Below are 13214 nucleotides of genomic sequence, written 5' to 3' on the forward strand. Positions count from 1 at the left end.
GCTGAATCTGCCCCACTGAGTGTATGCACACTCTTCTCTATTTGCATGAAGTGCCCTAAGGAAGTTGATGGGGCCTTCACCCACTTTTTTTGAGTGTGCTGTTCCACATTTGAATCAGTTCCCAATTGACAAAGGGTTGCAATGTCCATTTCACTGTACTGCTTCCGTTGGCCTTCATGTGCTCTGTAACCAGCGCAAGGAGGGGGGAAATCTGCTTAAAATGTAGCCATTTGTTAAATATTCGAAATGATGCCAAAAAGAATTAAGGTACTATAAGAGCCTACTCCAATAAAACTTGCAACAACATGGTGCTCATTTGTGGCTAGAGAATTGCCTTTTTTCAGAAAATGGCTTCTGTAACCATTGATCATTCTTGCTGGCCAGTTCTCACTTTCCATCTCAATTTGTGTTGTGTTTTTTCCCCCCTTCCTACCCAAGACAGCAAAGGGTACTCGTAGGAAGCTTTCAATGGGGGAGTGTTCCATTTCGTTGTAAATGAGTGGGTTAGAATGCAGCATCAGGGTGTGTGGGTCTCTTGAGAATTAAAAACTACACAACACTTTTGTACACAATTTTTTAAAAAATAAATTCACATTTTAAAAAAATGTTGATTTCCACTGCAAATGCTTAATAAATGCATGTTTCCCTGAAAAAAAAAGTTTTCATCTTACTTTGTTATAAACAAATAGCCTTCAAAAGGGGTGGGGTACGGTGGGGGAAGACTCACAGCACAGCAGTGCAGCAGTCTCATAGAACAGGGATGGTAACTGACAGCATGTAACACTAAATGTGTTGGGGTGTGGGATGACACTACTGCTTTTCTTCTCACTATGGCCACCGCAACACAAGTCCCCCTCAGGGAGGAGGAAAGAAAGGGGAGAGGGAAATAAAAGTAGAGAGAAAAGGTGTTATAAAGAAAAGGAATTAAAATGGAAGAAGACATGTTTAACGACTAAGAAGGATAGAAGCCTATCCTAAACACTGCTCTCCCTGTGGCGGCTGGGAAAAAAACCAGAAAGGGGAGTTTCCACACCACACAGGAAGAGTAAGTTCTGAGTTCCCGCCTTCCTGATCAGATGGTGGGAAACACCCAAGATGTCCTCTTTTCCTCTGAGGAGAAGGACCCCTCATGGTAAGTGCCAAGGGTCGTTCTCATCCAGCTTTACCATGTGCTTAGGCACCTCCGACAGCCCCTTCCCTCTATTCCACCCTTTCCCAAGGACACAATTCAACTGTAAAACTTTCTAACTGATATGACTGAGGCCAGCTAAGATATAGCACAATGCTCTAGTTTTAGGAGGTTCTCTGGTAGATGCAGTGTCCCCCAACTGAAGCCTGGTCACCCAGTTTGGCAAGAGTCATATGTTCCATTCCAGGAAGGACCAGTAGCTTGGGGCAGTTTCAGATAAAATCTCAATCTGGGGACTGGGTGTGGACACAAGTCTCAATGACTGGTGAACTCTTATCCTTCACCAGTCCATCTCACTAATTTCTTGGCTTCCTGTACTGTGATGGGTTTGCTGTGGGACAGATCTGAAACTCCTCACTTGTTCAAACCTATTTGAATTCTACATTTGTTTGCCTGGAGATAGACTCAAGTGGTCTAGTAAAAACAGGTTGCTTACCTGTAACTGATGATCTTCGAGTGGTCATCTGTGCAGTCACACACATGGGTCTTGCCGCAGGCAATGAATCCATTCCTCGGAGTTCCAATAGCTCGCCTATAGCGCTTTTGGCGCGCTCCCCTCCCGCCCTGGGGAGCAGGCAGCGACCGCGCATGCCTGGAGCGGGGGGGGAGCGCCCATTCCACTCAGTTTCTTCCAGCCGCCGCTGACCTAACACAGTACAGAGTTAAATAACAATCACAGGAAGCCAGCAGCGGGGAAGGCTGGGTGGGCGTGTGTGACTGCACAGATGACCACTCGAAGATCATCAGTTACAGGTAAGCAACCTGTTTATCTTCTTCGTGGTCTCTGTGCAGTCCCACACATGGGTGACTAGCCAGCTGAGTAACCTGGAGGAGGGTGCTGGTAAAAGAAGAAAGTTAGTCACATAAGAAAACAGATCATGTTCCAAGACATAGAGGCAGAAGCGAAAACACTCACCATACTTCAGTGGAAGATGGATCGGAGAACTGCTTGGCCGAAAGAGGCGTCTCGTCTCGCACGAACGTCCAAAGCGTAATGGGAGACGAACGTGGAAGGAGAGGACCACGATGCAGCTGCACAGATGTCCTCTAAGGAGACGCCCTGTAGAAAAGCCGAAGACGTGGAGACCGCTCTAGTAGAGTGGGCCTTGAGGCCTTCGGGAAGAGGCTGTTTAGCCAGTTCGTAACACAACCTGATGGCACTAACTACCCATTTGGATAGTCTTTGGGTAGAAATTTTGTGTCCTTTACGTGGTTTACCGTAGGCCACAAACAGGTTAGGGTCCTTACGGAAAGGTTGTGTGCGATGCAGATAGAAGGCTAGCGCCCTTCTGACATCCAGAGAATGCAGGGATCGCTGTCCCTGGTCCGACGGGTTAGGGAAAAACGTTGGTAACGCGGTGGAGGTAGACAGATGAAACTTGGAGACAACTTTGGGGAGGAACGTAGGATCCGGTCTTAAGACAACCTTGTCCCTATGAAAGATGGTGTAGGGAGGGTCATGTCTGAAGGCACATAAGTCACTTGCCCGCTTACCCGAGGTGAGGGCTATTAGCAATGCTGTCTTCCAAGAGAGAAGATTGAGCTGTATTGTCGCCATGGGTTCAAAGGGCGCCTTCATTAGACAGGAAAGAACAAGGGATAAACTCCACGTTGGGACGAATGGTTTAACCGGTGGATGTAGGTGCAGCATTCCTTTGAGGAAGGATTTAGATAAGGGGTGAGAGAACACTGTCCTGCCGTCGATAGTGTCATGGAATGCCGAGATGGCAGACAAGTGTACTTTAAGTGAAGAGTAGCACAAGCCTGATTTCTGCAGAGATAGGAGATAATCTAAAATCAGGTTCAGAGGTGTTACCTCAGGAGTCCAATGATAGGGTGCAACGAAGGAACAAAAGCGCTTCCATTTGCGTTGGTACGAGAGTCTAGTGGAAGGCTTCCTTGCGTTGAGAAGAATATTGGTCACTTCTGTGGAGAGGCAGGTGAGTGTATCCTCCAAGCGGTGAGGGCCAGAACCCGAGGGTTGTGATGAAGTACCTGGCCGTTCGCCTGCGAGAGAAGGTCTCCCACGATCGGGAGGCGGCGGTAAGTGTGTTGTGACATTTGCAGAAGTTTGGTGAACCATGGTTGCCGTGGCCACCACGGTGCGATAAGGATGCAGTCCGTGCCATCCCGTGCGACCTTCGTCAACACGCGTGTCAGTAGGGGGGTTGGCGGAAAAATGTAGTGGAGGGGACCTCTCCAGAGATGTAGGAAGGCATCGTCGCCCTTCCTGCAGTAGAAGCGGTGACATTTGGCATTGTCCCTGGAGGCAAAGACGTCCACCCTGGGGGTCCCGAAGCACCTGAAAATCCGACGAAGGTAGGTCAGATTGATGGACCATTCGTGGTCGTCTATACGTATCCTGCTTAGGGAGTCGGCCAATACATTCTGTACACCTGGGAGGTGGATGGCGGTCATGTGGATGCTGTGTTTGATACACCATTCCCAGAGCAGAGTGGCTATGCGACATAGTCGAGGGGATCTGGTGCCTCCCTGCTTGTTTATATAAAATACTGTCGCCATGTTGTCCGTGGAAATCTGGATGTGGCGACCCGCAATGAGAGGAAGGAAGGATTGAAGAGCTCTGTGTACTGCAATCAGTTCTAAGCAGTTTATGTGCAGGGTCCTCTCCTGAGGGGTCCAGAGACCTCTGACAGTCTTGCCTTCCAAGTGGGCTCCCCATCCCCACATGGAGGCGTCTGTTGTCACGATAGCCGTTGGAGTAGTTGGTAGGAACGGCATGCCTTCGAGGAGGTTGTCGAGGCTGGTCCACCAAGTGAGAGAAGGAAGGACTCTCCTGGGGACGGTGAGCAGGGTGCTCTGAGGTTGCACGTGAGGCCGGTAGGCACGTACGAACCAGAGCTGAAGTGGTCTCATTCGTAGCCTGGCGAAGAGGAGGACTGCTGTAGTAGCGGCCATCAGACCTAAAAGACGCTGAATAGTTAGGGCCGGTTGGATGGGATGTAGCTGGACCATCCTGGCAAGGGTGATGATAGTCATAGCACGGTCCTCTGGGAGGAAGGCACGGTGGATAGAGGTGCGAAGATGGGCCCCTATGAAGCAGAGCTGTTGAGTGGGGGTGAAGTGCGATTTTGTAACATTCACCCGCAGGCCTAGAGACTCCAGCAGGAGAAGGGCTTCGTGGAGATTGGACTCGAGCTGGTCTGGGGTCGGTGCAATGAGGAGCCAATCGTCGATGTACGGGAAGACCGTGATGTTTCGTAGTCGAAGAGCAGCTGCCACCACCGCCATGCACTTGGTAAATACCCTGGGTGCGGTGGAGAGGCCGAATGGTAGGGAGATGTACTGATAATGATGTTGGCCCATCGCAAACCGGAGGTATCTGCGATGCTGAGGTCGAATAGTCACATGGAAATAAGCGTCCTGAAGATCTAGGGAAGCCATCCATGAATCCTTCGGAATCAAGGGCAAGATGGACTGCAACGAGATCATTCTGAATTTTTTGTACAGGATAAATTTGTTTAGCTTCCGAAGATCCAGAATGGGACGCTTGCCTCCATCCCTCTTGGGGACCAGGAAGTACCTTGAGTAGAGTCCCGTTCCCCGGTGTTGGGGGGGAACCGGTTCTATGGCTTTTTTCTGGAGCAGGTCCAGAATCTCGTGATGGAGGTGATGGGATGGAGGGGTAGCAACGAAATAGTGGTGGCGAGGCAGCGAAGCGAACTCTATTGCGTACCCCAGACGTACGATGGTGAGTACCCAGGAGTCGGTCGTGATTGAAGTCCAAGTCCCGTAGAATGGGGAAAGACGCGTGGGGTAAGGTGACTGTATGGGGAAGTCAAAGAGACTGCTTGGTAGGGGGGGATGATTTTTTGGACTGCTGAGGGCGTTGCCTTTGCTGAAAAGAAGGCTTCTGTTGAGCAGGTCTTCTTTTCCAGTATTCAGACTGTTTAGGAGAACGCTGGCGTCTTTGGAAAGATGGTTTCCAAGATTGTTTGCGGCCGAAGGGTTGCGAAGCAGGTTGGGCGACTCCTAGGCGCTTGGCCCTTTTACGGCCGTCGTCAACAGAGGACAAGACCTCATCGGTGGAGGCATGAAAGAGGCCAAGGCCATCAAACGGAAGATCCTCTATCTTCTGCTTGATGTCGGGTTGAAGATTAGTGGATCTCAGCCAAGCATGACGACGCAGGGCAACCGCAGAGGCAAAGACACGGGATGAACAGGAGACCGCATGTCGAATCGAATTAATTTGTTGTTTGGAGACCCTGGAGAGTTCGGAAACCAGGGCTGATGCTGTTCCCTGAGAGGAATCGGGAAGCGATGGTATCAGTGGTGTGAACTGGTTCGCTAGATTAAAAGTATAAGCAGCAAAATAAGCCAGGTAATTGTTAAGCTTCGAGTTGGTGGAAGCAAGTGTGAAGATTTTCCTTGCCAAGGTGTCTAATTTCCTTCCCTCACGATCCGGCGGTGCGGGATGCCTGGAGGGCTTGGCCTTCATGGCAGAATGAACAATTATAGAGTTCGGAGCCGGATGTGATGCAAGGAATTTGGCGTCAGGGGCATGGACTCGATAGAGGGAGTCCAGCCTTTTAGAAGTGGGAGGTACTGATGCAGGTTTGTCCCAAGTCTCCTGAAGACCCTCCAGGTGCACCGGTAGCATAGGAAGCAAGGACCCTGAAGGGAAGTCTGATTGAACCAGGTCATGTACCATGTCCGACACTTTGGGGGAGTCTGCCTGGAGAGGTATCTTCAGTGCCTCCGCCATGGAAGTAATAAGATTGAGATAGGCCTTGGATGCATCGGACGGAGAGAGCCTGAGCTGTTGCGCCGAGTCCGGTGGGAGAGAGGGAGAGTGGTCCTCCGAATCCGAAGAGCCTGGGGACTCCTTTCCCGAGGAAGAGGCCCCCGTGGAGGGGGAGGGTGGATGAACGATCGGTTCCGAGACGGGGGCTGCCTCCGAGGTCTTGGGAGAAGACCGAAGTCTAGAATCCGGGGCCACGGAAACGGTGGCAGAGGCAGTACGCGGTTTAGCCACGTCTCGGTACCGAGGGTGGTCACGGTGATGATGCGAGGGGCCAGCCTCTTGATCAGATGATAGCAGGCGATTGAGGAGTCTGGGTGAGTACTCGAAGTGACTTCGAGGGTCACGAAGCCGAGAAGGGCGGTCGAAGTGGAGCTGAGGCGAATCCTCGCGTCGGGTTGTGCGCGCGTGGCGGGACCGAGGCGAACCGCCATAACGGACCCGTGGAGTCTCGGGATCACGGTGGAAGTAGGAGTCTGACTCGTGGTATCTACGATGGATGTCCCAATCAGAGTGGGAGCCGGAACGGTGACGGGATCTGCCCTGTCGAGGTGAGGGCGATCTGGATAGAGGAGAGTATTCATATCGCCTTCTCGAGTAGTAATCCTGTTGTTCAAAGTAAACGGAGGAACCGGAGTCGTGGCGGCTACGCGGAGAGCGTGATCGAATTCGAATCCGATGGGAGGAAACTTGCGTTGCCGATTCACGGTACAGCGGAGAGAGTGCAACATCGTGGAAGGCGTCAGGTCGCAAAGACGGGCGTAAGTAAGTCTGCGTCGGGTCGGTGGAACGGTCGGGTTCAAGGATCTCGGAAGGTACCACGCTATGTACTGAAGGCGATCGAGATCGAATCGGAATCACCTCCACAGCCGTGGAGGTGTGAGGTGTAAGCCTGGGCATGTCCGTGATGACATCAACCGGGGTCGACAACTCGGACGGCAAGAGTGGTTGGGCTGAACTCGACTGAGCGGTCGAGGACATGGTGCTGCGGGGCTTTATGGGCGCCGAGTCCGTTGATTCGGAATGACGCGCCGGCTCGGAATGGTGAGGTTTCTTAGGCGCCGAATCCGAGTGCCGAGGCTTCTTCGGCGCCGACTCCGATTCGGGATGACGCAGTTTCTTCGAAGACTTGTGGCCGGCTTCGGCGTGCTTCGAAGGACGTTTCCCGGACTTGTGCGTCTTTTGAGGCTGAGGCGCAGCCGGGGCAGCCGAATCTCCCGCTCGAGGTGGGGGAGGCGGCGAGTCGGAGGTGGGCATAGCCCGCAGAGACCGTTCTAAGAGGAAGGCCTGTAGTCGTGCGGCGCGGTTTTTGCGTGCCTGCTTGCCAAAGTTTGCACAATGCGGGCAAGCGTCGACTCGATGGCCCTCCCCGAGGCAGAAAAGGCAGTGGCTGTGGCCGTCTGTGGTGGGAATTTTAGCCCCACAGTGCCTACACTTTTTGAAGGTAACCTTCCCTTCCATACGCCCCGGACGGTGGGGGGGGGGGGAGAGGGAAGGGCGGGAAGGGACGGGTATGGAAAAAGAGAGTTAAAAGCGCAGAAACGGGGTTCTTTTTTTTTTTTTTTTTGTATATTTTTTAGGACGAAACGGGAGAAAGAGAGAACGATACCAGTCAAAGTAGAGATGAGATGAGCTGAGGAGAGACGAGCTAAGGAAGAGCGCAGCGAGGAAGGTGTTGTCCGGGCGGCGGAAAGGAAGAAACTGAGTGGAATGGGCGCTCCCCCCCCGCTCCAGGCATGCGCGGTCGCTGCCTGCTCCCCAGGGCGGGAGGGGAGCGCGCCAAAAGCGCTATAGGCGAGCTATTGGAACTCCGAGGAATGGATTCATTGCCTGCGGCAAGACCCATGTGTGGGACTGCACAGAGACCACGAAGAAGATCTGCTGTGTTACTTTTAAGGATTTGAACATTGATGATTTGAAGAGACCACACCAACAATGTAGCAGGGCACTTTTTTATTAGGGGATGGGCCAGATGAGGTGCCCTCAACCTCCATTGCCCCAATTCATGGTTTTCAGTTCTTTCACAATGGATTGGATTTGGGCTATTGCATTCTGTAGAGGCATGCTTTTAAGCTGAAGCACTAAAAAACTGCTCTTCCCCATGTGCAGCTGTTCTGCTGTTGTATACTAATATTTACACCACTGTGGAGAACACAAAGAATACGGCTTACCTGTGAATTCACTGAAAATGGTCTATAAACAGCATCAATCCAAATGCTGCATTTGTGTTTCATTTGATTGCTGGCTGCTTACCTGTCGCAGACTTCATTCCTGTTTGAACACTACAGAGCTGCTGTTCGATACTGCTAGGTCAGGAATACCTGGCTTTAGGGAGGAAGCTGAAAGGTACTTCACTGACCTGGATCCCAGAAGCTTTGCTTAGTGAGCATCAAAATACCAGTTTTTGGTTTCACAAACAAGTAGAGTGGGAGGAGGGGAATCGGCATACTAGACAGATTTTTCTGTTGAACTACTACAAACAAAATTCTAAGTGGAATTTCATATGTTATCACAAAAGGGGACTGAAGATCCTAATCGAGGTCTCACCAGGTGTTCTTAAATCAACGATGCTCATGAAGTTCTCTTCAGACTTCAGTTTTTGTTTTTAAAACCACGTGGCACTGAATGGTCAAACCAACGATTCTTCTGACGTATTTTTGGAATTAGTGCTGCAAGTAACGATGAATGCACTCAGACAGAATTAAATTGCACTTTTAAGACCAACAAAGTTTTATTCAGAATGTAAGCTTCATTAGACAATAGTATGGAATAGCAAGCAGTCCTAAATATAGAGAAAGCGGGCAGTGAGTTAGTATGGAGTCATACTTTCTCTATATTTAGGACTGTTTGCCATTCCATACTATAGCACACGAAAGCTTACACTCCGAATAAAACTTTGTTGGTCTTAAAGGTGCAACTTGCTTTGTTCTACTGCTTCAGACCAACATGGCTGCCCACCTGGATCTACTTTACACTAAGTTAGGTCATTATTAAAATAATAGAAATTTTAAAAGAAATGTTTATATAATTTTTGAATTCAGCACACATAGGGTACTCTGGAATGCTGGTGCCAATGTTTTGGTTTAAGTGCACAGGAAAGAGTTTTTTCCACACTTAAGCGCACAGGATAGTGGGCAGCAAGGTTCTCTCTAAGCTGAGATGGTGTGAGCGAGCTCACAGATTTTTAGCCTGTGGCTCATGCATTTTTGTCTTGGCTCAGGAAAAATGGCCCCAGAGCAAACTAATTGATGCAGTAGCTCACAACTTTAATGCCAGTAGCTCACAAAGTAGAATTTTTGCTCACAAATTTCCACAGCTTAGAGGGAGTATTGATGGGCAGGCAAGGTTTTTTTGTTTTTTTTTAAATTAAGTTAGACAGGGATGCTAGTGCAGAAAGGCAAAATTTCAAAAATTATGTAATTGAAAAGGGAGAAGAATGAGCTGGTAAGCACAAGGATATGTTCATTTAAAAGGATTTGCAAACATTCCAAATTTATCTTTGGAAGACACTGGGTACAGAACTCAAGGAGTAAGTTAAACCGAGGACCCTATGACTGGCAGGCCAAGAACCAGAAGGATGGTGGCTGGGTTAAATGGCCAGTGGTCACCCCTGGAAGCTGGAATCCAGGATGTCAGGCAGGGAGATTCCCATTGGAAGGGCGTTGGACAAGGGTGGACCATGGCACCAGCAGCTCTAGGTGGGGAAGGCATGCCCCTGGGCATGTGGGGGCCTGACGGCTGAAGTGCGAATGAGGCTTTGGGGGAGGGGCCAACTGCTTGAGCGGGCCTTAAAAGCTGTAATACAGCATATGCTTGGGGGCAGGGCCTTTTTTTTTTAGCAGGAATGCAGTTCTGGCTGCCTTTGTGTTGGGGTGTGTGGCCTAATATGCAAGTGAGTTCCTGCTGGGTTCTTCCTATACAAATAGCCCTGCTTGGGGGTGTCTGGTGACTGCATGTGTGTAACCACAGCCCACTGGGCCCAATAAAGATGTTGCTAAGAACCTTAACCATGCCTGGAGTATTGATTTTATCCCAATGAGGTTTTGACTTTTCCCAAGTCTGAAGCCCATCACCCTATAAGTGAGCTACGAGACACCAAGCCCACAAAATGAAGAGGAATTACGTTTTTTAAACAAAAGCCGAGGTTAAGAATGTTAGATTCTGAACTTGACACCAAACACCCATGAAAGTGCAAAACACACAAAATAAAGTCACTCTAAATCTTTCTGAACTCGTATTTTTGGTCATGTATTTTCAAACTGAGATGGCTTCCTGCCAAAGAGTCCACATGCATTCAATTCAGTAAGCTTGAGGAAATCAAGAATAAAATGTAGATCAGGTCATCTACAATCAGCCATTATTGTGGGCCATTAGAATCAGCTTCTCCAACAAGCACTTTAAGTTCTCAGTAAGAGAAAAGAGAAAATGAACTTCATGAAGCAAGTGTAAAGTAAGTGCTTTTTGCCGACATAAACATGCTCTGCTCACACAGTGATGCCCTGTAAGCCCTTAAGATCCAGCCTGGAAAGAAAATGTTTAAAATTCCTACTCACCATTAAATTTAATTCATGCTTTGTGAAGAGACTTGGGAAAGTGTCAAAATCCTAGGTCTCAAGGTTAGTTTTTAGGTTCTGGGGACTTCGACCTGTCAAATGCTGTGAAAGAGGCAAAAGAAACATTCTACGGAGATGTAAGCAAAATGATACCACGTGACACCTAAAAGCATTTATTTTATGCAACAAACTTAAATATGATAGTGTGTACATAAAAGTGTACACAGTATGCCAAACAATGCCAGGAAAATTAATATTGATGCAACGGTCTTCTAAATGAAACATTAAAAATGAGCTGGGACAGGAAGACAAAAACATGAAACAGACTTATTTTCAATCAGCACAATGCTTAAAATTGAGAGCAATCCTAAACATTTCCAAACGTTCCTTACAAAGCTGCCAAAGTCCAACTATTTTTAAAAATTGATTTTTTACATCAATAATAAAAATCTGGTGACAAACATTATAAAATCAAATACCGGGGCTGTCTTTACTCCATTAAAATTTAGAATATTCCAACAGAACCACAGGAGCAAACCCACTTAGAAGTGATATATGTTTTTATAAAACAAACAACAATATGTACATTTATTGCAAATTATATTAAACTAAAACAGAGGGGGAATTTTTTTTTAAAAAAATGAAATGTCTACTTGCAAATCAATCATCAAGTGATTACTCTCCCACTCTGATAAAAGTCAGAAAGCAACATGTATAAAAATTGCCACTATGTGACTTTTCGTAGCAGGAACCAAAATCTGTACACCTTAATTTTGCTGGAAAGTAGGCAAGTTGAAAGAATTATACATAAGAGTCTTCAAAAGTAAAGCAAACAAGAATTCAGGATTTTCCTTGGGGTCTTCATTTAAATTCATTCAGTAGGCCTTTATTTCTCATAAAAAGATGGCCAATCTGGTTCTAGGTTTGAGCATTTTTAATCTTTTTTTTGTTATAAGGACCTCCCTCTGACTTTCTTTTTTTAAAAATGCAGCATGAAAATTAATGGAGTAAAACACTTTTAAACTCCAGATATGTGGGAACTGGAATCAAGTGTTAAGCAATTTGCTTAATTATTGACTTTTCATAACAAAAGTCTCTGGGGAAATAAGTACAGATGCTTTTAGCCTCTCAAGAGTTTCTGCAGATTAATTTCAACTGAAAGGGAAGCAGAGTTTTCCTTCTGTCTTCAGAGCTGAAAGCCAAAGTGTTGAAATATTTTCAGTTCCTATACAGGAAGTTTCTTGGGTTTTGCAGAAGCTCGGGGCACGCTGGGACTGGGCCCTCCTTTCCTTCCCTTGGGGGTACATTTTCTTTTTACCTTGAGGAGAAGAAAAAATGAAAAGCTTTAGGAAGTGCTCGAGTCTACCCCAAGCCAGGAAAACAAATCTTCCCTGTTCAAATGCACATTTAATTTCTTACAATGAACTGTGTTTTCAGTAGTATCACTGCTGTAGAAGTTAGGGCCCTAACCCTAATCTCCCTGAACAGAGGCGATTTGTTTTCACAGTAAACTCAGCAATACTTTCACAAATTCATCAAGGGCGGGGGGGGGGGGGGGGGGAAGCATTATTTTAATTCAAAGCAGGTGTGATCATAAAGATGCTTTCACTTGAGTCTAGAAATTGCTCTGCAGTGGACTTGTAGTCAAACAGAGAGAAAGCATGGGGGCCTGTATCCAGCCACACAGTTAAGAAAATTTCCTTACATTTTCCTTAAGAGGATAAGATCAGCAGACCCTCAGGGGCAGCACAGCAGTTTAGAGGGGCATGGAATGGGCGGAAACAGCCACCCTGTCTAAAGAAAACGTGCCAAATCTCTAAAGTGCCTCTGGATACAGGCCAGTATTGTGTATACCTGCATTATCAAACTATCAGATCAACCAAATTTACAAAAATACAGGGTGCGACGCCCACCATCCACATGTCAACCCTTTTCATAAAAGGCCTGACTGCCGCCACCTCCTTCCAGCATCCCCAATTATACAAATCCATAATGGAACTCTATATGCTGCCTGCTGCACCTTCAGGAAGCCTCCCTCTGTTAGATCTGTATCCTCAGTGTCTTCCTGGCTGCTCTCACAAAGTTTAAAAAGATCCATTTCACTGGGAGAATATCCAGGACTTGATTCTATCTCCAACACTGAATCTCCATCACTTCCCAGCACCTGGCTTCTGAAAAATGTTAAAATGGGAATATCATCTGGGAGTCAAATTCTAACTGTCCTTGCAATGGAGGCACGTTGATTATTCCGCTTTTCAAAACCATTATTAATGTTTTTCTTAGCTCTTCTTTGAAAGGGAGGACGAGTAATCTACAGATATCGAGTATATACCACAGAGCTGAACAGAAGTGTTTTACAGTGTTTTTAAAAGTTCTCCATACTTATTTGGACAATTCCTGCTGTTAAAAAAGGGTTATTGAGTTTAAGATAAGCCAAATGAGTTTAAACGCTTCCTTGTAGGAAGAGTTAAAATACCAGATATTGCTAGAATCCATTTAAAAATAGCTCCTCAATATTGGACTGGAATCCTTCATAAAGCTACTTGATACACATCCAAGGGCAGAGAAGCCCGACCTGTGGCCCAAAAGTTAAATACAACCCAACAGCCATAAATGGTATCCTACCAGGAGCCTGATAAACTCCTGTCTTTATGCCGGACACCAAAAGACACACCTCCTTCTGCCCCCTGCAGTGTTTGTCAAGCTCCTA

The 13214-nt window shown here is 47.4% G+C and overlaps 2 protein-coding genes across 3 annotated transcripts in view; one reads left to right on the forward strand and one right to left on the reverse strand.

Moving 5' to 3' along the window:
- The window catches only part of WDR19 (WD repeat domain 19), a 370238-nt gene that overhangs the window by 331396 nt on the left and 25628 nt on the right, over positions 1-13214 (forward strand). The gene's annotated exons all lie outside the window — the stretch shown is intronic.
- PDS5A (PDS5 cohesin associated factor A) overlaps positions 10662-13214 on the reverse strand; it is an 84191-nt gene continuing 81638 nt past the window's right edge. The window contains exons 33-34 of one of the 2 annotated variants that reach the window (XM_060246264.1): positions 12525-12675; positions 10662-11822 (exon numbers count right to left, since the gene is read on the reverse strand). In XM_060246264.1, the coding sequence (XP_060102247.1) occupies positions 11730-11822; positions 12525-12675 (244 nt within the window). In that variant the 3' untranslated portion in view covers positions 10662-11729. The remainder of the gene's footprint in view (positions 11823-12524; positions 12676-13214) is intronic. The other variant, XM_060246265.1, reaches the window with a different exon arrangement.

The sequence above is a fragment of the Heteronotia binoei genome, chromosome 9, assembly GCF_032191835.1.
Source record: "Heteronotia binoei isolate CCM8104 ecotype False Entrance Well chromosome 9, APGP_CSIRO_Hbin_v1, whole genome shotgun sequence".
NCBI classification, from domain to species: Eukaryota; Metazoa; Chordata; class Lepidosauria; order Squamata; family Gekkonidae; genus Heteronotia; species Heteronotia binoei.